At 29.2% G+C, this 26,441-nt stretch overlaps 6 protein-coding genes across 6 annotated transcripts; 2 read left to right on the top strand and 4 right to left on the bottom strand.

Moving 5' to 3' along the window:
* Nucleotides 1-1,349: 1,349 nt before the first annotated feature.
* Nucleotides 1,350-3,479, bottom strand: GO595_006120 (carbohydrate binding domain containing protein; the record flags this gene model as incomplete). Its single annotated transcript, XM_067919438.1, has 1 exon — nucleotides 1,350-3,479. One exon carries the CDS (start codon nucleotides 3,477-3,479, stop codon nucleotides 1,350-1,352), a length of 2,130 nt encoding a protein of 709 aa, XP_067773716.1.
* Nucleotides 3,480-3,932: 453 nt separating this feature from the next.
* On the bottom strand, nucleotides 3,933-5,090 carry GO595_006119 (uncharacterized protein; the record flags this gene model as incomplete). The annotated part of the gene is made up of 1 exon (XM_067919437.1): nucleotides 3,933-5,090. One exon carries the CDS (start codon nucleotides 5,088-5,090, stop codon nucleotides 3,933-3,935), a length of 1,158 nt encoding a protein of 385 aa, XP_067773715.1.
* Nucleotides 5,091-8,488: 3,398 nt separating this feature from the next.
* On the bottom strand, nucleotides 8,489-8,950 carry GO595_006118 (SS18-like protein 2; the record flags this gene model as incomplete). Its single annotated transcript, XM_067919436.1, has 1 exon — nucleotides 8,489-8,950. One exon carries the CDS (start codon nucleotides 8,948-8,950, stop codon nucleotides 8,489-8,491), a length of 462 nt encoding a protein of 153 aa, XP_067773714.1.
* Nucleotides 8,951-18,505: 9,555 nt separating this feature from the next.
* GO595_006117 (uncharacterized protein) lies at nucleotides 18,506-20,248 on the top strand (the record flags this gene model as incomplete). Its single annotated transcript, XM_067919435.1, has 1 exon — nucleotides 18,506-20,248. The coding sequence occupies one exon, from the start codon at nucleotides 18,506-18,508 to the stop codon at nucleotides 20,246-20,248; it is 1,743 nt and encodes a 580-aa protein (XP_067773713.1).
* A 182-nt stretch (nucleotides 20,249-20,430) lies between these two features.
* GO595_006116 (TPR Domain containing protein) lies at nucleotides 20,431-22,419 on the bottom strand (the record flags this gene model as incomplete). The annotated part of the gene is made up of 1 exon (XM_067919434.1): nucleotides 20,431-22,419. One exon carries the CDS (start codon nucleotides 22,417-22,419, stop codon nucleotides 20,431-20,433), a length of 1,989 nt encoding a protein of 662 aa, XP_067773712.1.
* A 2,513-nt stretch (nucleotides 22,420-24,932) lies between these two features.
* On the top strand, nucleotides 24,933-25,742 carry GO595_006115 (uncharacterized protein; the record flags this gene model as incomplete). Its single annotated transcript, XM_067919433.1, has 1 exon — nucleotides 24,933-25,742. The coding sequence occupies one exon, from the start codon at nucleotides 24,933-24,935 to the stop codon at nucleotides 25,740-25,742; it is 810 nt and encodes a 269-aa protein (XP_067773711.1).
* Nucleotides 25,743-26,441: the final 699 nt, after the last annotated feature.

Below are 26,441 nucleotides of genomic sequence, written 5' to 3'. Positions count from 1 at the left end.
TGACCAATTAATTCTGGTAATACTTTTAATGAAATATGACAAATGTTAAATTCAGATTTCTCCATCCAGAAATTGAATACTTTACAGCACATGTCCGAGTTAACGGTCGGCAACTTAGCCGATAATACTTCTAAATATGGAATTGCAAATTGTTCACGGACATGACCCGAAAGTTTCTCTTGCGCATATGAAAACGCATTAATAATGAAGTCGTCGTTATTATAAAATAAGGGATCAATGAGTTTGGTTGCATTTGATCGAAGTGATTGACTAAAATTCTTAATTTCAGCACAGAGAACAAGACCAAGAGATTTCTCAAAAACTTCGGCTTCTTCTGGCGTTTTATCCTGGATGAATATTCGACCAGATTCAACTAATGATTTATGAGAATCAATTTTATTTGGCGCTTGTCGAAGAAGATAAGCTAACGATTCAGCTCCAAGTCTTCTGACGAATTCGCGTTTATGTACTAAGAAGAATTCATAGAACATCATAATGACATTGTCAAGATCATTGATTAATGACTTTTTAAGAAAATTTAATAGGAAACAAACGCATTGGAAAAAGGCGTCAACGAATTCTGCCGAAGCTGTTGGCATTAGAGCATCAAATTGTTCTGATAATAACTTGAAAATTGTTGGGAAATATGGATAAAAATCTGATCTTAAATCACGCGAAAGTTGGGTAATTAACTTCATTACATCTTCAAGACAACCTTTAATTTCCTCGTGAGGTTTCTTCAGAAAATCAATAAAATAATTAAATAATTTTTCTTTGTTATGAAGAATTATTGGAAGTGATCGAGATATGGGAAGTAAATCCCTGGTGAAAATCGCGTACTCTGGATCAAGATAACCCCTCATACTGTTTTGTAACTCATCGTAGAAATATGTGCCGAAATCGCCGCCTCTCGGTGAATCCCGCTTTAATTCGAAATTGTTCGTAATATCCGCATTAATGGCATTGATTTTTTGCTTAAAACTTCGAAAGGTATGTCGTTTTCTAAGAAGATTTGTTTTATCCATTTGGTCGTTTGGAGTCGAGCAGAGCTATTGAATAATTGTATGGTTTATTATGATGTGAAATGCTGCGATTTTGTAAATTTTCTTCAAATATTTCAACATTAAATAACATATTTTACCTATTCCTTAAACAAATTTTCATAACAATTTATTATAATTTCATTAAACAGAAAAAAATTTCAGTTTATATCTAAAAAAACAATTGTATCATTATAATGATTTTGGCATGAAATACATATTTTAACATTTATTTTATTTATTAACAATGTTTCAATTAATGATTTTGGTATTCATCAAAAACATAAACAAAGAGTCAACGAGATTTATTTAAACCGAAGAAGAGATTTCTTTTTGGTTTCTCTTCTTGAGATATATCAAAACACCAACAACGACAACGACAATGACCACTACAACCACAACCACAGCAATTACTATCTTTGAAGTTGTTGATAATCCACTTTTTCCATTAAATGCTTCATTTGTAATTCTCAGCCAAGTAACGTCCATTGGGGGCATACTCAAAGTCAATGTTGTCTCTGTCTGTTCTTTCACTTCTGATTCGCCAGACACTATTTTAACTTTTGAAGTAGTATTTGGCTTAAAGAAAGTGCATTCCTTTGCATTATATTGCCAAATGTTCACTGCCAAAACGTAATCATATCCATCATAATTAAAGAACCGTACAGCGCATTCCCTTCCAACATTAAGTTCCTTTTCATACGTTGGCTGTGCATAACCTGGATCAACGTCATTCCCAGATAATATAATTGGCACGTAATCATTCATTAGTTCATTTGCGACTTTCTTTAACTTCTCCCATTCATCTTGCCATGGCTGTTGTGGCCCACACATTGTCGCACTAAAGTCATAATATATAATTCCATTTGCGCCGCCGACAATCATTTGATATGTCATTTGACGTAACTGGTCATAAGTTGGAGGTAATTCATTAGGAAATTGTTTTTCATCAATAATTTTCCAACTAAAGAATTGTGGAATTCCCCAATTCGCTCTATTATTTATAACACTATTCCGTCCTTGATAAGTCACTGTATACACTGCATGGAAATCGTCGTAATGTTGCACGGGATAAATATCACTTCCGTAACAATCTAAGCCTTCTTTAATATAATGTAACTCTAATCGTCGATTAACTGCAGTATAAACAGGATGATCAGGATCTGCTTCACGTAATGCTATAACATTCTCATGCATTGATGGAACTACTTGTGACGTTGGCTCATCTTGATGATAATATGCAAATAAACCTGGCGAATCTTTGACTGTTCTCGCATAATCAGCAAGTTGTTTTGCGATTTCTTTACGTTGTGTAACATTACTATACGCAACTTTATTTGATGTGCCTAAGTCTATAACACGGATTTTACCATTTGTAATGTTATATACACGATCCATCGCTGCTTTACTACGTCCGCCGCCTATAACTAAATTAAATGGACTGTCATCAGATGCAATATAGTCACGAATGATATCTTCGGAATAATCGCAATAATCATAGTATACGCCAAGTGGAAAGAAGACTTTCCCATGATCAATAGTACGCATCTTATCATCAATATAAATGGCATAATCACGTTTTTCAGATAAGATGTGAATGTATGTTTGAGTTTTCTCAGTAATATTAAACAAAAGATTATATAATGTAACACTAACATTATAATAACCTGGTGTTAAAAGTGTTGGATCTAATTCAAAGTTAGCATAAATGTTTTCGATGTTACGTTTGATCGTAAATTCATGAAGTGTTAACTCTGTTTTCCCTGTTTCTTGGTTAATGAAGTCAACATCGAATGCTAAATCATCGCCATTCTCCCAATGCGTGTTTTTGACTGCTAGATCAACAATTACATTGGTCTTGTCTCGATACGCTTCTTGACGCCAACATGTAACATCGGCACTGTTGAGTAATGTGGTCGTCATAACAGGTGTAAATGTGATGTCGTCAATCCAAAATTCGCCAGTGCCTTTGTCACGAAGACCAAATCCAATAACGCATGGTTGTGTGGATTCTAATGGTTCTAGTGTGGTGCCTTCAATATAATACCAATCATCATCACAATTATAGAGTTGATTATCATTTTTTGAACATGAACGATTTTTATCATTATAAATATAGAGACCAATTGTGTATGCATTCCATTGGCCTTCAGCATAAACTAATAATCTTGATGTGCAGTCCTTCATTCGAATCCATGCTGAAAGTTTATAATAAAATCCACTTGGTAATGATCCTTTGGATTTAAATTGGTATGCAAGTGCATTCCTCTCTCCTGATGTATCATGACAATAAATTGAACTATTTCCAGAATGTGATACTTCAGATGTTACTTTACATGTGCTGTAATCAAACCCCCAATTTGATAGCCCTGATTCAAATGAAGGGTTCGTAACATAATTTGATTCGAAAGCAAGGCAGAGCGCAGTGAACAAGATCATTCTTCTTTTTCCGAATATTACCGCTTGTGATTTCTGTTGATTTGATAAGGAAAGATTTTGTTCAGAAAATTTCAATGATATACATCATACAGTTAATTAACTGTATTCTCAAGTTAAACGTAATTTCACAAAAATGTGTCGGACCTATCGGCATTGGCACTTTCGATACTTGGACGATAGAGTACTTTTAAAACTATAGAAATACTCAAATTCCCCATCCCTAACAGCGAAATTTTTCAACATCCATTAAATATAAATAATACCTTATTTAATTTAGGAAAAGCCGACTTGTATGTTCTGTAGTTATTGAAACTTATACCAATTGCTATAAATGTGGATCTGAATCATAGAAATGTGTTATGTTTACTCTCCAAAAAGTGTTTAATGAAGTATTTCTTATTTCAAATCTTTTTTGTTACATATTAAAATGATAAAGTTATATATTCCTATGGTTTACGAAGAAGACTTACCGCCTTTCTTGCAGCATAAACAGAAGATAATCAAGAATACTACGACAGCTACAACAACAACGACAACAACAACAATTGCGACAATTACGCCAGTCGACAATCCTCCGATGCTAATTTCTTCGAAGTATGTATCATCATTGCTTTCCCTAACGACTTGAATGTTTGATGGAATGCTCGAGAAGTCAATCTTTTCCTCTATGTGTGGTGGATATTTGAGCCTTAACTCGAATCCGCTTGTGCTTGCCCAATCTCCAGTGAAATTGAATTTCACTCGTGCTTTATGTGCATCTTCAAGTAGGTACCATGGTAAATTGGTGTAAAAATATTCCCTGAAGAGCATTGTATAGTAAGCGATTGTAGGTTGATCTAATAAGATAGTGAGATCAGTTGGCTGGGTAACATTCTCATAAAGTTCAATTTCAATGACTTTATCTTCAGTGATATATGGACTGAATTGGAATTGAACATCAGCATTAAATACCATTGGTCTCCAGCGGCTGGTTGGAACAGTGATGTTGTTTTCTCGTAAAATAAGATGACATTCACCATTGGGTAAAGGTGAAACCATATCATAAAGATATGTGTTTTTGGATGATATGCTGCCATTGAGGTCATCTTGATTTACAGAGTATATGTGGTCAGCTTCAACAGTACCGTATCTACGGCCTAAGAATGTGATATCATCAGCAATTAATGTACCATTGATGAAAACATCATTTTGGAAAATGATGCTTGGAATTAAGTCGGAAATATCTTGTGGTTTAACTTGAATTGGAATCCTTCCACTTCCTGTTTGATCAAGTGCAACATAGATACGTGGAGTTTCTGCGATTCCAGTGAAGTTAAGTTCGGAAACCTGGGAAAACATGTGGATATAGCAAATGTCAGTATCGATAAAAGTACCAACCTTATATTCAAGACCTGGAGCAGTGCAGCTAAAGTGAACTTTAGAATATGAATTCTTGAGAACCTTGTAGTTAGAACAGAACTCTTCAAGTTCAACTGGAATGTCTTTGCAGAATTCATCATAAATGTCCTTGAAGCGATCAGGCAAAATGCTAATTTCATAACATTGGTCTGGGGAACCAACAGTCAATTGGTCAAACCTTGCTTGAGCAATTCCGAGAAGAAGGAAGAGCATGGAAAAAATGAACTCAAAACTGTACAAAATTTTGAATTGTTAAACCACTTGCATAGAAAAAGTAATCTTTTTGAATTGTTAATCGAACTAGTTATAGCAATCAAATTAAACAGAAATATCTCAGTAAAAACATTGATTTAAATTTCAAAAGCGAGAAATAATATTCACAAGCGATTGGGAAAAATAAATAATAATATAACTCATGTTATCAATCTGAATAAGATTGTGAAAATTGATTTGACATGTTGGGTAATTTGACAGTGCTGGTATTTGAAAAATAATTGTATCCGTCTGGCATTGAAAAACTGAATGTGTTACACAAAAAATTTTTTGGGATTTGTGTTAAATTTAACAGAAATTTAAGCGTTGACCGGTTGTATTTGAAAGTTTATAGCATGTGAAGTGATTGCTTTTCAATTAATCCGATCGTTTCGCGGACTTTCTCGTACTTGCTTCTCGTTCAAGAAAGATATCAATGAACAGTTCAACTGATTTGATACACTTAGGTTGTAACATCAGGATGATGTTATTGTAAAACTTTGAAGATTATGATATTTTTCATATCAAGCAAAATTCCTTTAAAGACGTTGAACACACCAGCAAAACTAAGCGACATTGAATGCCCGTTGGAATGAAAATTAAATTTGATATGATTGACATCATCTTTCATTTTATCTTCAATTAAATTCAATTTAAACTGTTGCTTAAGGTAAGCCAAGCTCTCAAGCGTTTGTTTCTCAAATGATAATCAAATGAGATGATTTTCATATTTAATCACAAGTTCTAATTATAGGCCAGTTGGTGGTCTGAATTTAATGGGATTTTGGGTGTTGATGTGTTGTTTCACTTGGAACTTATGGCTTTGAAAGCCTGCTAATGAATAAAAAACTCTTTGTATAAAGTAAATATCATGCATAATCTACTCCATAACCGAAGGGTTCTTTGAGTAAAATTCTTTAATGATATAAATCATGATAAAAAATAATTTAAATTAGAAATGAATATGAATTAATATTTATTATTTGTTAAATAATCAATTAACAAATTTTTTATGGCGTTGTTAGAGCATAGATCCCAAGTGTTTATAAATAATTTCAGAAATCTTCGAAGAAAAAATAAAAATTTTAAATCATAAAATTTTATAACCGTACAAGTGTCGCATTTTCATAACTTTATTGCGGTTTTGTTATGAAAAAAAATGTTGATTTGACCATTTTGGAAATTGTTTCGTTGAAAACAAAGATTTATTAAAAACAAGGTAGATTACCAAATGGTAAAGATTTGAACACGCCTTGGATCTGCTTTGGTTGGCTTCGAATTGACAAAGTTTTGTTGAAACAATGAACATGTGTTCTTGACACGGTTGATGATGGTCTGTACCCTTCCAATGTTGATCACACTCTGAAACACATTGATCTGGTGAAAAATAATCATATTGATCTGAATTTGGAATCGTTACACAACTTTTACGACATTTAAGCCATTTTTTAAAGTCTGTGGATGAATTAACATTATGACTACATTTCGATAGACATTGGCTAACTTCTTTTTTCATTTTACGTTGACCAAATTGAATCTTTTCTTTTTCGATAAAACCGTTTGTGCATGTTCCTAGACACATCCTTTTCTTAGATGGAGAACCTGCAAATAGCGAAAGACATTTCCTCTTACAATGTTTAGAATCAAATAAGAGCGAAAAAAGGAAGAAAATCATTTTTGTTATGAGCCTCAAACCGCATTTTGCCTGTCAAATCAATAGAAAATTGAATCGATAACCGTAAATTTTCGATGTTTTAAAATAACGGTTTCATTGATTTATTTACATTGCCACTTTTCATATTACAACAAAAAGATAAATTGAAAAATTGAAATTAAAAAAAATATTTTTATTAAAATACATTATTTAATAAAATTTTCTTCATTATTTTCTTTGCTTTCCCATTTTAAAAGTTCTCCAAATCCAAATTGTTGAACAACAAAAAAATTATTCACGACTTCATCAAAATAAAGTTTAACCATTCCTTCTCGTAATGTTTCAAAATTTGGTACATATCTTAATGAATTTAACATTCGTGATGATGTTTCAAAATTCCCATATTTACAATGGTGTAAATGTGAAATACTCATACAATAACAAAATTCTTCTTTATAATGTGTTGAAATATTTTCTTCATTAATATTACTTGGCGTGATTTCTGAATTACCAATAAGTTGTGACGAACCAAATACAAATGGAAGAATAAGATAATCATTAATGCCCCATGCTCCATGTGAACCTGCTGGTGCAACTTGAAATTTATTAATAACTTGATAAATAAGGTTCCAATATTCCCAAAAGATATTAAACACTATAAACTTTGAATCTTCTTCACTTAAAAGATAAATTTTATTTAAAATTGTAATAAATGCTAAAAAATTAAATTCATGACCTGTACCAAAATCAACACGGTGAAGATTACCAAATGATTCTGTAAAATAATATATTACTTCTTCATTATTCGTAACCCTTGAAAATAATTCATGTGCATTTTCTTTGACTTTAAATAACCATTGACAAAATCCTTTATTACGAAAAATGGATTTTTGTGTGATAATTTCTGTTTCATTTAAATATTGTTTTAATCGTGAAAATATTTCTAGAAGTTCTTGAATAATAATATTCCTCGATTTTTCTTTTGGTTTTCGAGACTTACTTTGAACAGAATTTAAAAGTTGATAAAAAGTTCTTTTAATATCATAATAAGCAGGTGTTTCTTTCCATATGTTAATATCTTCTTTATTTTTAATTTTTCGACAAGGTATTTGTGTTTGTTGTTTATTCATGAAAAATAATAAAAACCGTTAAACAGAAGTAAACCATAACGATAGGAATTGTTTCTTATTTAAAAATGTTAATTTCATCAACAAAAAATATTTCACGTCATTGGATTTCAACTAAAGATATCAATTTAAGAGAATTATTAAAATTAGAGTCAGAATTTCAAAGTAATAAAGAAGTTACTTTTAATCTTTCTACAAATCGAACACAAAAAGCAGGAGATGATATTTTATCAACACCAGGAATGATTAGTCAAATGAATGATGAAACATGTAAATATGTAAATTCATTTCTTCCAAAGGATTATTCAACAGTTACTTCTAAAGTTGTTTGTCAACATAAAGCACCTTTATCACTTGGTAAACATTTTTTAATTCAAGGTAAAGTAAAAGATATTCAAGGACAGAAAGCAATTTTTCATGTTCTTTGTCTTTCAGAAGAATCAAAAATAATTGGAGATGCAGAAATTTCTATTCAAGTTATTAAACATAAATAAAATATAATAAAATAAAAATAAATCTATGTTTTAATTTATTTATCAAAAAATAATAATAATAATAGTGATTTTTTTTTTTTTTTTTTATACGTTTGAACTTTGAATATCTTGTGACATCATACTTGATGAAAGTTCTTCTTCATATTCTTCTGCTTCATGATTCCTGTTTTGACGTTTTAAAAATTCGATATATGTTGTCGAAAGTGTTCGAACTTCTTTAATAGGTATATCAGTGAGTGTTGAAATTAATTCTAAATCACGAAGTCCAACTCTTCGAATCGTTTGAATAAACTTTGATAACTTTAACTTTTCTTCTGTCGCTTCTGTAGATGATGTAATTATTTCTTTGACTGCTTGTGGTCCAACTGATGGATGAGGTCTATTATCTGCAATAGATGCAAGTTGGACAAGATTTAATTGAAGTCGTGTTTGATAAAGAATTGAGTCCATAATTCTTCCTTCATTTTGACATTTCATTATAACTGCAAGAAGTTTAGAATTTTCGTCAAGGATTTGTTGAATACTTTCATTTGATATTTCTTCCATTTGTTTTTTTTTTCTTTTCTTTCTTTTTTGCACAAATACGATAGGAATGTTTTGAATCCGTTTTGATCGTGTCTACAGGGTTACCCTATTTTTATGCGGGTTGAAACTATCCTGTTAAAGTAAGTAATTCGTTGCTTCCATTTTTGGAAGGAATCGTCAGGCACGATGGCCGAGTGGTTAAGGCGTAGGATTTGAGTCCCTATGGGTTTATCCCTCATCAGTTCGAATCTGGTTCGTGTCGTTTTTTTTATTTTTTAAAAAGAAAAATAAAGAACAATCTAAAGTCTAAAAATAAATAATTTAAGACAAAATAAATGATAAAAATTGTAAAATAACATTTTTATAATAGCAACAATCAAACGAAATTCTTTAATGCACTTAACAGCTATTCTTGTATATATAATCCCTTTAAATATTTGCATTTTCTTCTTTGTATGTATATCCTTCGTTTTATCAAAGATCATCACCATCTACACACCTTTTATTTCGTGTTTACATAATTAATAATAATTTGTTAATGTGTAATTATGAAAGGACCAGGAGAAAGATATTTTACAATGTTTATATATTGCTAAAATTCATAATGATATTATCTTCTTTGAAATCCTTTGCAAACGGATCTTCCTCAGAATTTGCAATTGACAATCCTGTAGAAAAGTTTCCTAATGCTGAATTTTCTTCTTCTTTCAATGTTTTCAAATTATTTTCATTTTCATAATCATTGCTATTACTGTTTTGTTTTTTATTATGTTTATGTATAATTATTATGATGACTATTGAAATAATCAATACAATTACAATTGCAACGCATATACCGATGATTATATTTTGCTTTGTATTATCATTCACTAAAATATTGTTTTGATTCATTAATGTATAAAAATCTGAATAAAAGATATAGTAAGAAGTATATAATACAACAGTATAATCATAATAAATAATATATGTATTAATATATGTTTGCGAAGAATCAATTATTGAGAGCAAAAAAGAATTTGTTATAAATGAATATAAAGAAAAAGATTCATAAATATATGAAAAAGCAGTTAAAATGAAAGAATGAGTTATACTTATATCTGACGAACAAGAAGCAATATATGAATGCGAAAATGTATTTGACTTAGTAAATGTGTTAGATTTGGTGAATGAATTTGATATAGTATATGTATTAGACTGAGTAAATGTATTTGATCTATTAAATGAATTTAAGTTAGAAAATATATTTGAATTAGTGAATGTTTTTGATACAATGAATGTATTTGTTGGAACAGTGCACTGTTCTTCTGTAGCTCCTTTAATTACATTAATACCACAAAAATTTGTTCCTTCATAAGTATCTAAGGTATAAACATATTTTGCAGGTACATTACCAAAGGAGCTTGAATAAGAAGTTTTAATTTTTGTACCACGATAAATAATGCAATAGAGATTAGTGCAGTATTGAAATGCGCGTGAACCAATAGCATTAACATTTTCACCAATAACAATTGTGTTCAATGAAACACATGAATAAAATGAATAGTGATCAATTTCTGTTACTGTGTTTGGAATTTCATATTTTTCATTAATATTTCCAACAGGATAACGAACTAATTTTTGTTGATTTTTATCATAAAGCACACCATTATCAAGAATAGTATAATATTGATTTTCATTAGAAACAGCAAAAAATTTAACACTTGTACATGAAGCAAAAGCAGACATTCCAATTGATTGAACTGATGTTGGTAATGTAATATTATCTAATGAAGAACATGAATAAAATGCATTATCTAAAATATTTTTCACTCCATTCCCAAAGATTACATTACTTAAGTTATAACAATTTTGGAATGCATTTTTTCCAATTGTTTCTACTGAATCTCCAATTTGAGCATAAATTAGCAAAGGCCATTCTTGGAAAGCATCTGGTATAGAAGTTATACTTCCTTCTATTGTAACATGTGTCGTTGTATTTTTTGCTTCTTCAGTGAATTCATTTGAAGATGTTATAATAAGTGACGTTTCGTATGAATGCACAATAAAGAGAAAAATGAAAAAAATTAAACCAAATGTTCGTTTCGGTGTATAATAAGATTCTAACTTATGGATACCAAATTTTTTTAATGATCTCAGCAAATTAAAAATAATATAATAAATTAAAAAAGACTGTCCAATTATTAAGAAACTAAACTCGAAATTATTAAGATAAAAGAATTTATCATTAAAATGTTTACGTATAAGTTTGTAATTTGGGATTGAAAAATTAGTATTGAACTCATTCGATAATAAATTCATATACGAATTAGTTTTGATTTCTGAAATGCAATGATTATGGTGAAATAGTAAATTTTCAAAATGATTAAACAAATTTTTATGAGGAGTGTAGGAAAATTTAATGATCTTAAGAAGGATATTGATCTGAAAATCATCATTAAATAAATTATAAAATTGATTAAATTTATATTTGTAAAACATTAGGTTTAATTGAGGCTGTGGTGAACTGCAAATTTGGTTTTTGAGCAATACAATGGTCAAGATTTGGACATTTATCATTCCAAAATCCAAAACCGCTGCTGAAAAGAAAATTCACACAAAAGTTGCATTACAACAGTTTTTTGGATTTAATTTTTAAAGAAAGTCAGACGGTTAAAGTTCAACGTAAAACCGCCAAGTGAAAAAATGTTGACACTTTTTAAAATTGTACTTTACCGCAAAAGTGCTTTTTTCAATTTAAAATTCCATGGTTTCCCAAACATACCAACTATTTTACATATAAATTTTGTATACAAATATTTTAAATCATTGTAATCAGCAATTGAGCAAATGTTTAAACATGTGTTTATATTTTGCTAACTCTAAAACATTTCAATTTTTTTTCTTTAAAATAAAACTATATGATGAAAACTATATCCCAACTAAAATAGGCATTATAATACATAATAAAAGATTACCTGTCATTGTATACAGAGAGGGAATGGTATATTTTTGGCAAAGTTTACAATATTTGTCATTAGTAAAAAACATATAAATATCCAATTCATTAAAAAATGAAATACATAATTGAGAATCTCAAATACATATAAGTTAATGTTTTCAAAAAATCATTTTTATTTGAATAAATTGGCTGATGAATTCTATAAAATAATAAAAAATGTTAAATGTAATTTTTCGGTGAATCAGTTTTGATAGGGAATATGTGGCAGACAAAGATTTTCACAGATTTTTTTTTTGACATTTTTATATTTTGGGTGATAAACGATCAAAATTATGTGTGAACCTCAAATAGAAGAAGAAATAAATGAAAATCAACAAAAAGATATACCATGGATAAAAAATAGTGTCAGTGTCAAGAAGGGTATTCAAAATCCGTTTCAAATTCCAGAATTTTCAACTAATGAAATACAATCAGATCCAATTGGCAATATCTTTTGTTCAGAAATCCATGAAATGGAGGTTCAACGCACGCCCCAATCTTTGTTTCCAGACGAGTCGAAGGTTGATAAATATCTTGATGATTCTTTAAAAATAATTATGCCTCAACTTAAATCAACAGACAATACAGAAATCAAGGGATCAGATTCTTTCCCACCACCGAATGTTGAGTCATCATTTTTAAAGAAAATTAATCTTCAAGTTCAAGTTGATTTTCAATTCGAGCTTATTGAACCCATTACATGTATTGCATATCTTTATGACAACAAGACACGAACTTATATTTCTCAACCATGGCATTTTTATCCCAAACAATGTCAACAATTTTTTGATGAAGAAACTTCATCATCATCAAACATTACTTTCCATCTTGATCCAGCATCTGTAACAAATAATGTCAGTATGATAATTGCTTTTTGTCATCCAACATCAATACATAATGGGGAAAATGTCATTAAATATTATCTTGATAGCACAGAAAAAAACAAGAAGATAGCTCAAGCCAAATTATCTAAATCAACAGAAGCGCATAAAGATGCTTTTAGTATATTTGCAATAACAGAACATGAATTTTCATCTTTACTTCGAAAAGATTCCAAAATCACATTTCCAAATCCATCTTTATTCCAAAAGCCACTTAAGGAAGAATTTGTCACGTTTTATATTGAAGAAATCACACATAAAAAACCGAAACAATTCAGAATAACCGTCACAATGGAGAACGTTAACACTGAATTCAATGTTTTACGTCGTTTACATTTAACAAATCATTTTCCATTTTTTTCGGTATTTCATCAAATGGCACTTAAGATTGAAACCATTACAGACAAGAGTCATCAACTTAAATCCAAAAGTTTAATTATCAAATTTGAAATCCGTAATAATGATGAGGCATTAGATTGTATTCAATCTAAATTTGATTCTTCCAAATATGTAAATTATAGTTATACTACATGTTGGTATGATGAAACAAGTCCAAATTTCCAAGACATTTTTATCATTAATTTACCATATCCAATTAAAGACACAATGCAATTATGTTTTACTATATATAATATTAATCATAAGTTAAATCAAATTAATTTAATTGGTAAATCGACATATAAAATCTCTTCAAGTAAATCATTTCTAGGTGATGGTAAACATACAACACCAATAATATTAGAAAGTACTAATCAAGAATCGAAAGCGTCGATAACATTTAGTACGGAAATTATATCTAATTTAGTTTCATCTGATGAAAACTTTGAGAAATTTAAAGCGATTTATACAATAGTTAAAAGTTTAGGTGATCAACAATTATTAGAAACTATACCAGTTCCAATATTAATTGATAATTTAATGTTTATCTTTGATATATTAATTAATGGAATTAATAACTTAACAACGAAAAATGTAATTCATTTATTTGTATCATTACAAAATATATTAGTTCCTGTCATTGGGTCATCACAATTTGAAATATACTTTTTATTATATATACATTATTTTGCATTTCATGGCGATTATGAATTATATAAAGATTTCCATCAAAAAATTCTGATAAAATTAAATAATTTTTTGGAATCTTCAAATGGTTCATTAAAATCTATAATATTTTGTATTAGAGGATTCTTTAGACTTATTATTAAATTATTAATTTTATCAGATGAAAAGAATTTCGATTTGAAAGAAATTAATAATTTTATGATAAATTGGTGTAAGTTAATAACAAATACTGAAAACCAACAATTAAATTTACTGGAATATTTATCGGAATTTATTTATTATCTTTTTGAAGTTGGTTATTATGAAATATCATTCCAAATATTTCAACATCAAAATAAACAATTTCAAGATAACTTCTTTGAAAACGCAATTTCGACACATTTCATTACAAAAGTATTTCAACCGAAGTTTTTCTATTTTTCATTAAAATATTTTGTAGATTTCCAAAAAATTGTTTTAGAAATTATTATTAAATCATATCAAAATAAAATTAATCCGAAAATATTTATTATATTATTAAAATTATTTAGATTTTATCCTAAAGAAATGCTTATAACTATATCAACTACATTAGAATCTTCAATATATTCTATAAATCCGGATAATTTCCAAGCTAATGATATCCAATTAAGTGAAGTTTTCTTTATATTATTTATATTATTTAATACTGATCCTATAACATATAAAGAAACCGAAGTTTCACAAGAGAAGAATTTATATATAATATTAAGGAAAATATTACAAAGAATTATTAAAGAATATAATAAAAATGAAAATCAAAAGAAAGAAAATGTACCTGAAAAGAAATTGGATACATTACCACAAAACTTTCGTAAGAAATCACATACATTAATATTACGTAAGTCTAATCATGCAGATACATTAAAAGAATTAAAAGATTTAGAATTAAACTTTGATCAAACCCCGATCCAAATTGATTTTTTATCAATATGTAATGAAACATATTATTTATTATCAGTTTTTATGAAGAATTATTTAAAGAATTCAACGAATAATAATGTTAATAATACAATTGAATTATATTATGATATATTAAATCTTAAATGTAATAATGAAACATTAAAAGTTATGTGTGAAACATTTTCGATGATAATTAAATCATCATTTAAAGATTTATTATATTTAAAGAAATGTTCATTAATAGAAATATTACAAACATATTTAATATATTTATCAGAGAATAATAGTTTTTCGAATGAAATTAAACAAGTGATATTTGATATATTTGAAACTTGTAAAAATAAATATTTAATATATGGAGTATTAACACATATATTATTTTTATTACCGAATTCTAATTTATCATCAAATAATTTAATAGAATTAACAAAATTAATACAAAATGATACAGATGAAGATGACATATTAATCTTTTGTGATATTTTTAAGAAGTTAATAACAAATACAAAACTATTAAACAACAACAAACTTACAATTGAATCGAAATCAGAATTATTATTAGAAAGATCATTTTTATTTATATATTCACCTAATGATATGATCATAATATTAAAATCATTATCGAATTATTTAGAAAAGAAAGATAAACCAGTTGAATCAGCATTTACAATTGTATTACAAAGTGCTATAATCATAGAATATTTAACATTTAATGGTAATTTACCAAATATTTTCGAATTAGAACATCCATGTTTAGCATTTTCTAAATGTAGTTCATTAGTTAATAATTTAGCAATGCCTAATGAAGCTATTAAATCGGTATTAAATATAATCGAATTATTTGATTCAGAACAAATCCAAAAGTTTCATTTATTATCAAATCTTGAGAAAATCTTTGATTTATGTCAAAAAGGTTTAACATATATATTACCAATTATATTATTAGATATTTATTGGCCATTATTTGAGAATGAACGATCTTATTTAGAATTATCGAAAATATTTTCGACATATTCTTTATTATTTAAAGATATCTCTAATTTTAAATCTTCTGATACTGATGCTAATACTGATCGCTTCTTTAGAGTTACATTTTATGGAGAAGAATTTAATAATGATAATGGTAAAACTTATATATATCGAGAAAAAAGATTAACACATGTATATCAATTCTCAGAATCATTAATTTCGATATATAAAGAACTTTATGGTAATGATAAAGTTGAATTAATTACTGAGAACTTATTTATGAATCAAGAAAAACTTCAACCGAATAAATTATATTTACAAATTACATTTGTCGAGCCTTATAAAAACAAAGAAATTAATAAAATTACACAATTTTATTTCGATACACCATTTGTTAAAGATTCTGATCAAACTCATGGTACATTAACTACACAATGGGTACGAAGAGTTATCTTAAATACTGATTATGAATTACCAAATGTATTACAACGATTCCCAGTTCAAAAAGATGGAATTCATATAATTGATTATGAACCTATACGTGTAGCTTATCATCAAATTAAAGTAAGAATCGAATTATTACAAAAGTCATTAGAAAGTGAGGATTATTTACAAATCCAAAGGATTTTACATGGATCTTTATTAGCTACTGTTAATGAAGGTCCATCTAAAATCATTCAAACATTTTTAACTGATAAATCCAAAATTAAAAATAAGGATAAAATGACACAAAAATTAATTAATGCATTTGATTTATTCATAAAGATTAATAAGAAAGGATTAAAAGTTCATGGAAAATGGGTTTTAGATAATCCGACATTTATACCTTTACAAGAAGAATTAGAATCCGCTTTCATGCAATTAAAAGATATGCTTGAATCAATTAAAAATAATACTATTCAACAAAAGCCGAAAGTTGTTAAGAAAGTTGTACGTAAAATTAAAACTAAACCTATACCTGTTAAACAAGAAATTGTACAACAACAACAACAACAACAAAATATTTATAAATCACAAGAAGTTTCTGTTGAAATTGATTCTTCTCCTAAAAATAATGAAATTATTGATAACCAACAAAAAAGTATCGAAAACAAATTATTTGCACAAAATGAAACCCTTAAACGTGATTTGGATCAAAATGAATTATATAACAAACAAAAAATTAGAGCTCGAAGTTCTACTGTTAAACATCCAATAACATCAACAGTTAAACCACCAATAACACCAACAGAAATTGTTCGAAAAGATGAAGATAGTTTTAAGCGAAGGAAATCAGATCAATTTAAAGATAATACTATTAATAATGAACAAAATGATCCGTTCGAATTATTTAAACAAAGAAGTTCTAATGAATTTAATGATACTGAATATAAACGTAGTAAATCATTAGATCAAAATGAACAAGATACAAATGAATTCTTTAACTCAATGAATCAACAACAAAGTGATGTATCACAATCAAATGAAAGTGAAAACAAATTATTCGATTTATTTGATAAACAGAATAAAAATGATCAACAACAAATCATTGATCCATTTGTACAATTTAATATTGGATTTACTGATACATTTAAACAAGATAATATTACTATTGTAGAACAAAATCAACTTGATAATTCACCTATAAAACAAAATGATAATAATACATTTAATAATAATAACAATAATAATGTCGATTTGTTCGAACAATTTAATCGTAATTACGTCGATCCATTTAAACAAGAAAATCTTACATTCATTGATCCATTCCAATCAAATTATAACTCAACTGATCCATATCAATCGAATAATACTAATTTACCTGATCCATTTGCTAATAATAGTAATAATAATTTCCCTGATCCATTTGCTAATGCTAATTTCCCTGATCCTTTCGCTAATAAATCATTTGTTGATCCATTTAAATCCAATGCAAATGTATCTGATTCATTTGCTAATGATAATCAAACATTTCCTGATCCATTTAAATCTAATAAAAATATTTCGGATCCATTTAAACCAAATAATAATCAAAATAAAGGATTTATTAACAAATCGAATTCATTTGTTGCAAGTAATAAAAACTCAAGTTCAAATTCATTCGAAATATTTCAACAAAATGAACAACAAAAAACAATTAATAAATCAAATTCATTTGTTAATGATAAAAATGATGAATCAGAATCGAATTCATTTGAAATATTTAAACAAAATGAACAAAATAAATCAGTTAATAGATCAAGTTCTTATGCAAAAAGTAATAAAAATGATATAACAACAGATCAATTTGAAATATTTAAACAAAATGAACAAAATAAAATTTCAACTTCTAATTCATTTGTTGAACAAAAGATTACATCAGAAGATAAATCAGATCAATTCGAAATATTTAATAAAAATGAACAAAATAAAATTTCAACTTCTAATTCATTCGTTGAACAAAAGATTACATCAGAAGATAAATCAGATCAATTCGAAATATTTAATAAAAATGAACAAAACAAAACAATTAATAAATCAAAGTCTTTAGTAGTAAATAAAGGCGATGTAAATCCTTTCGATATATTTAAGCAAAATAATCAAAATAATACAATAACTGAATCAAGTTCATTTGCACAAAATGAATCAGATTACAAGTCAAATTCATTCGAATTATTCAATAATTCACATCCAACTTCAACAGAATCAAATGATAATAAACAAACTGCAAATGATTCATTTAATAATAACCAAAACGCAAACATTAAATCATTCGATACTTCAAATATGAATAGTAATCAATCAATGAATGAATCGCCAACTGTTGGATCATTCGACACTCCGCCAATCACTGATCCATTCGCTACTAATAGCCAAAGCGCAAGCACGAGTTCATTTAATAACAATAACCAATCGCAAAGCATCGGCTCATTCGACACTCCAAATATGAGCGATCCGTTCGCTAATAGCCAAAGCCCAAGCATCGGCTCATTCAGCAGTAATAATCAAATGATGAGCGGCGATCCGTTCGGCAGTCCAATCGGTTCATTTAGTAATAACCAAATGAATGCGTTTGGCCCTTCATCGCCAATATCAAACACATTCGATCAGTTCACGCAGCCAGCGCGCAAGCAGCCGAAGGAAGACCAGTTTGCATTCGCTGACCCATTTAGACAGGAGAAGCCGAAACCGAAAGAAGAAAAAGTAACGAAAGAAAACAAAGAAGAAAAAGTGGAAGAGAAGAAGCAAGAAGCGCAGAAACAAAAGGAAGACAATTCGCAATTCGAAATCTTCGAACAGAATAAAGCGAAGCAAACAGAGCAAACTAAGAAAGACAATTCGCAATTTGAGATATTTGAGCAGAACAAACAAAAGCAAACAGAACAAACTAAGAAAGATAATTCGCAATTCGAAATCTTCGAACAGAATAAAGCGAAGCAGACAGAGCCTCCAAAGCAGGACAACAAAGCTTCATTCGAAATATTCGAACAGAATAAGCAAAAGAAAGCGGAGCCACCTAAACAGGACAACAAAGCTTCATTCGAAATATTCGAACAGAACAAACCAAAGGCAGAGCAAGCTAAAAAGGATAATTCGCAATTTGAGATATTTGAGCAGAACAAGCAAAAGCAAACAGAACAAGCTAAGAAAGATAATTCACAGTTCGAAATCTTCGAACAGAATAAAGCGAAGCAGACAGAGCCTCCAAAGCAGGACAACAAAGCTTCATTCGAAATATTCGAACAGAATAAGCAAAAGAAAGCGGAGCCTCCAAAGCAGGACAACAAGGCGTCATTTGAGATATTCGAACAGAACAAACCAAAGCCAGAACAAGCTAAGAAAGACAATTCGCAATTCGACATCTTCGAACAGAGCAAACAAGTTAAGGCAGAGCCACCCAAGCAGGACAACAAGTCGCAGTTTGAGCTCTTTGACAAGCCGAGTGCGTCCAAGCCGCAGCAAGATAACATAATCATTGACTTATTTGAGACATCGCCATCGCCAGCCACAGCGCAAGACAGCAAAGCAAAGATTGAGCTGTTCGAGCCAAGCACGCCAAAGCCTAAGCAAGACAACAGTAACATAATATCGCTCGAATTATTTAATCAGCAAACTTCATCGCCACCGAAACAAGACAATAAGTCACAACAAGTATCATATGACATGTTCCGTAGTTCCTCAAACCAGCAGCAAAACACATTCCAATCGTTTGGAAGTCCTCCGAATAATAACTTCGATGTGTTCCAGCCAACAACATCAAATATAAACCAATCAAATCAGTTCGACCCTTTCAACCAAAATACGTTTGGAGGCCCCCCTCAAAATTCAAATATGCCTTTCACAACTTTACAACAGCCAAATCAAATGCCTTTGCAACTGGATAACCAACCGAACCCTTATGACCCTTACTCGGATTTCAGAAATTTAGCAAAAAGTACACCTCAAAGGGGAACGTTTAATAACTTCCAAAATAATAATCAGAACCATTTAAGTGCTTCAACTTCAGGACCTCCTCAAAACAATGGACCGAACTTTTTCTCGTTTTGAAAGTGACTTCAAAGAATAAACTTTGTTTCTCAAAAAATAATTGTTCTTATTAATAAGATATTATTTACAAATATGATACGGTTCAAAATAAAGGAAATGTAAACATGAATGAATTGCATTCAAGTTTTGGATTAATTTTCTTCGATTTAGAAAATTTGTAATTTTTCGTGATCTTAAGATTGTTAACTATTTTCTTTTTCTTCATTGGTTTCGTTCTCATTATTTGTCTGAGAGTGTTCTGGGATATCAAGTAGCATTTGAATTCTCATGTGAAGATTTGGCATTAATTTTGCTATATCAGGTAAATTCTGATCAACTGAACTATCAACATGAAGCTTCATATCATTTCCCTTTAAATATTCGATAAACTTCTCTAAATTTTGGGAAAGAAGTGCTTCGATTTGCAAATCAAACGGTTTCATAACGTTCTCTTCTGGGGTTACCCCAAAAATTGAATGCAAAAGTGCAAAAAGCAAAATGGAACCTGCAACATGAGAGTAATTCGTAAGTGGTGAAGCTCTCATCCAGGTACGTATGAACTCAAATACATTTTGTCCAACTTTTCCAGCACGCGCTGTGTTCATTAGATTATACCATAAAGTTATAACTTCATCATTTGCATGTATTCTACTTTCATTTCCTTCTTCGACAACAAGCCCAAAGTCTAAAGTGTTGTTATGTGAAGATAAGAAAATTGATGCAGGTGAATTGGGAATTGGATATTTAATATCTGACTTAAAAATACTCCAAAGTTCATCGATAGTTTGAGCAGAGGAGATATGAACATAAATTTCCTTTGAGGTAGAGTGAGATATTCCATTTTTAAGCTTCTCAAATAAACGTTGATTATAAGAATAAAGTTCAGTTGAAATTCCTTTTTTTTGTACATGAATATATAACGGAGTATTCACAATTTGGTTTCTTATGAAAACAGGAATTGTAGGGTCAATAAGACGTAACCAATTCATTATAATTGTAATGACATTAGAAAACCCGGGAATATTACTTGGTTTATCTGTGCTATTAAGATAACTGGAAATACATTTTGATACTTCTAAGGTCGCAAGTCCATAACATATTGTTGCTCTTTCATTAATTGAATCCTTATCAATTAAACGGCCGAATAAACGGCCGCTTTCGTGAATGTGCTTAACGGTCTCCATATCTTTGATCTTTAGGCAAAAACATTGAGGAATGTCTTCGACAGAAGAATTAAGAGAAGGCTGTGACAGTGTTGGAGTTCCATGGACCCAAGCTTTTTGTACTGGAATTTCTATGAACATTGAGGGTTTAAGAGAGGATAAAGGAACAGAGAAAGAACGATAAAACGAATATAGAACATAATTAAGAAAAGGACATTGGCTGAGAATTTGGAGGTTGACCTTTGTTGGTAAGATTTTTTGAGTGAAGATTGATATTGGTGAATTTGGAGTATCTTTTACAACACTCATTACGCGTCCCCTTAAAAGATTGAACTTGGAGCGGTTAACTACAGCTGCACTTTCATGATTTTCTACTGCTGCATTTAGGTATTTATCAGCAAGATCATATTCTTTTTTAAGCCAATAATACTTGGCCATATGAAGGTTTGGACTCGCTCCCAATTTTTTGCAGTTCTTTACCGATTCCTCAAGGGATTTTATGTCCTTAATGAGCCATGCACATTCAGCTCGGATTTCCCAAAAAATAGGAGACATTGGATCAACAGTAGTCATGATCTGTGCTTCTTGATGTGCATTTTTGTAATCACCGATTTGAGAATAAATGAAACACCTTTTGGAAAAAATTGTTGGTGACCATCTATCAATATCAAAAGAATCATTGACTGAATTTATATTCTTAAAAAAAGAGGATTCTTCAATTTCTTCAAAAAAACCAAGATCATCGTCTGAAAAAGATTGTGAAATTTGTCTTATTGGAACTTCATTCATTTCTTTTTGTGATGTTTGAATAGCTTCATTTCGAACAGGAACTTCAAGTGCTTCTGCAAAGTAGTTTCTTGCTAATTTTGGAAGATCTAAAAAAGAAGCTGAAATTGATTGATTTAAAAGAGAATCAGATAATATTCTGGGCTTATTACCTTTCTTTGAAGAAAGATCATAGTACTCAATTGCTTTGGAAAAATTTTCATTTGAAAATTCCTTGTTTCCTCTGGATAAAAATTTGGACATTGATTATTTTATATCACATTTCTGTTGAATCCAATTTTTTTTTCGCTCACTGAATACTTGATAAATATCAATAAATTCCATTTATTTGAATTAAACTGTACTCTATGAATTTCTTTCTTCTTCTAAGAACATTATTAAAATGAAATGAAAATCATGATTAACATTATGTCAATATCAACTGAGTTCAAAGTATTACTCTTTGTTCTAAGTTGGAGTATGTTTATCCAACATTGATGATTAAAGATTTTTTCCCAAAATTATTTTTACTCAGACAATGTAAAAATTTTGTAAAAAATAATCATGAAAAAATTTATTCCGATACGGGGAGTCGAACCCCGCTCCCGTGGATGAAAACCACATATCCTAACCGATGAACGATATCGGAGTTCAAATTTGTAAAATTTTATTTATATATCAGATTCAATTTTCGAATCTTTAACACAGGAAATTTGAGTGAAAAAAATATTGCCAAAAATATTTATTATAATTTTTTATGGCAGCATTGCACCGACATGAACCCTGGATACAAATTGGAACTTAAAATTTTAATGAAAAAAGAAAAATGGAAGAACACACAATCCCAAAGTCTAACAGATGAAGATCTTTTGAAAAGGGTTAATTTAAATTATCAATTATTTATGAATAGTTCTAAATCCAGCGATATTCTTAAATCAGCAGCAGACTTAAGTAGTATCCTTGATGATTTTCAAGTTTTATTTCCACAAGATTTTATTATTATGGTTATAAAGAATTCTTTCTCAGACAAGTATGACATTTCCAAAACATGTTTTCGCTTACTTTATCGAATATTATCATACCCATCAGAAATGGCTGATTTTTCGATGGAACAAGGTTTGTTTCAATTTTGCATTGAGACTTTCCCTTCGCATCCATCAATTAAATTAACGCGACTTTTAGTTCTATCGGCCGAACATCTTGGTCTCAAATTCATTGAATCCCCATACATTCAAAAAGTGGCTGGCATTTTACAAACAAATGATTTCGAAATTTATAATCGCATAACGAAACTTGCATGTTCAATTGTGAAACGCTTAAATCGGTTTGATGAAGAATTTATTGAAATCATTCCATTATTATTTCGAATTATTCCAGTTGATCCTGATGAAATCTGTGATCTTTTTCAACTTTCATATGAATGTATTTTAGTTAATGAAATGTATTTAAATTTTTATGTGGAAAATAATTTTTTAGTTTGTTTCTTTCATCTTTATGATAAAAATAAAAAACTTCAAAAACAAATAATTCAATTGTTACAATTCATTATCGAAAATGCTAAAAATCAAATTCAGTATTTTGTTGATATTGGAACATTTGACTTTATTAATTATATTTTTATAAACACATCGATTGAATCAAAGCGATTTACAAATGCAATCGAAATATTTAATAATATTATTTACGAATTACCATTTTATATTAACGAAGAGTTTATCATTAATATGTTTTTCTCACTTATATCTAAGTTCGATGAAGGAGTATACTCAGTAAAAAGTCAAATAATTAAGTTAATAATTATATTTTACTTAAAGTCTTCTTTGGACATTTTCGAAATGTTAAACCAAAAAGAAATTTTTGTTTATTTATTCGATTTTCCTTCTTTGGGCGATACGAAAATGATTGTAAACGCATTTGAAAGATTGCTTAACGAAGTTGATGAAGGTGCTCGTGATGAAATGATACAACACGCACTTGACAATAGTTCATTTAGAGAGTGGCTTGACGAAAATGAAGATGATGAAAGAAATGTGTTGAACGATTTGTTTTATCCTCAAAACGCTTAATATTGTAATAATGTATGGAAAACATGCCTACATAAATAAAATATGAATTACATTCCAGAATAAATGTAAATTAAGAAGTGTTCTTGTTTTTTAAGGATAAAAATAGTAAATAATTATATGTATTCAATGTTTTCTATGAGCTTCAGAAATTAAATTCTAACTGATTTTGGATCCAAAATGGATTCAGAAGTTGATAGTGACTTTATTGCAGGACTGAAAGATCTTGGTCTGTTTGATGAAGGCATGGCCGAGTCAAAGCCAAGGCCAAAAACTGAAAAGAAAAAGAAAAAAAAGAAATTACCCCAATCTCGAGGTAGGACACCGCAAAGAAAGCCATTAAATATTGATGCACTTCTTGATGAAAGTGATTTTTCTGAAGCTATTCCCAAAGAAATAGATGAAGATTCTGATGTGAATCAAATTCAAACCACAATTTCACAAAATATTCAATCAAATAATCACAAAGATGATTTTAGTTTGCAGTCTTCTATTGAAAGAAATATTATTGAATATCTTCAGCATAAATTAAATTTAGTATCAAATGATTTTACGAATACAATTAAAAATTCACTCCAAGATAATTCCTCAATAGATGAGATTATTTATTCGTTTATAGAATCAATAAGGCAGATGATAAGAGATGAAATTATTTTTACAACTGATCAAAATAAATTTTCGCAGTTAGCTGTTGATACCATTGATCCTTTTGGCATGAAATTTCGTGATCTCTTCAATCGAATCGAAACAATTAAAACTAATAATTCAGAAGACAAAATCAAAAAGATCAATTGCCTTAAAGAAGATATCCGTTCTTGTACGCAAAGTATTCAGACTCAATTAACTCACGAAACATTATCAAATCAATTTAATGAACTCAATAAAATAAGAAACAAATTAAAAGAATCAACTAAAAAGAACAGTGCAAGAGCACGCCAATGTTTATATGCGCAAATTGAACTCGAGTGCAAAAGAGAAAGCCAAAAAGAAGAAACCGAAAAAATCAAACAAAAATTTGATGAAATTGAGAATGAACGATCAAATATCTTTGAAAATGATGGTGAAAACGACTTATCAAAAATAGAAACAATTTCCGGATATGTGAATGATTTAAAATACTACCTATCATCATCTGAGACAACTACAAAGAACTATGATATTTCTAAACAATATCAGTCACTTCGCGAAATAAGAAATGATCTTGATTCTATCCGACAAATGACAGATCAAAACAATCAAATTTTGTTATCAACAGCATCTCAAGCGAAATGGTCTTCTTCTTTCCAACCTATTTCACTTCCAAATGAATATTCATATCATCCTATTGAACGTCCTAACACTGGACCTTTCTACCTTGAAGAAATGAGAAGGAAGCTAAGGGACGTGCAAGATATTCGAATGTCTAACTTAGAGAATACATCAAAATTTTTAACATCTTTGAGAAGAAAAGAAGCAAAAAGAGCTCATGACCAAAAAACGAAGATTGCTTACTCTGATGGTTCGTATTTTTCACCATATGAATAAATGTTATTAATATCTGAGACAATTTTTTATAAAAAACATTGTATTATGATAAGTACACTACATTTATTATTTAAATAAGATATCTTTTAATTTTAAATGGGTGCATAAGTTTTGTGTGCTATAGAAAAGTAAATGCTTGATAGAATCAAAGTTTATTGATTGCTAATTCGATAGATAATAAAGCTAATGATATGAATCGCCGTTAACAGGATTTTGAGGTTCTAACCCGAAACCAAGTAGCCTTTGGAAAGAATGCATTGTTCCTTTTGATAAATTTATTAAGCCGAAAATGAAAACGATGAAAAGAACGAGGAAAAATATATTCCAAACTCTTCGTTCTGGCTTTGAGAGGAAATATACACCTGTTATTACTTTGTATTTTTTGATCAAGGACTCAAGAATCGACATGGCCGTGTGATTTACCTTTTCACAAAAGTTGACAAAATTCAACAGAATAAAGAAGAATAAAGTATTCAAAACACGATGAGATTTGACTGAGTATGGCCGATTCTATCGGTGTTAAACATCGATGAGCATCTGAATGCATCAGAAAGTTTATCTGAAATTGTATATTAGTTTGCGATGTACAATCTATCAATCACATAAAAGAAAAGAAAAAATTAAGAAATTATTCAAATTAAATTATAATTTGAAAAATTATTGCAAAAATCATTTGAAACTGAGTTCTTTCAATATCCT

This window comes from Histomonas meleagridis, assembly GCF_020186115.1.
Source record: "Histomonas meleagridis strain 2922-C6/04-10x chromosome Unknown contig_40, whole genome shotgun sequence".
NCBI lineage: Eukaryota > Parabasalia > Tritrichomonadida > Dientamoebidae > Histomonas > Histomonas meleagridis.
This window is presented reverse-complemented; position numbering and strand designations above follow the sequence as displayed.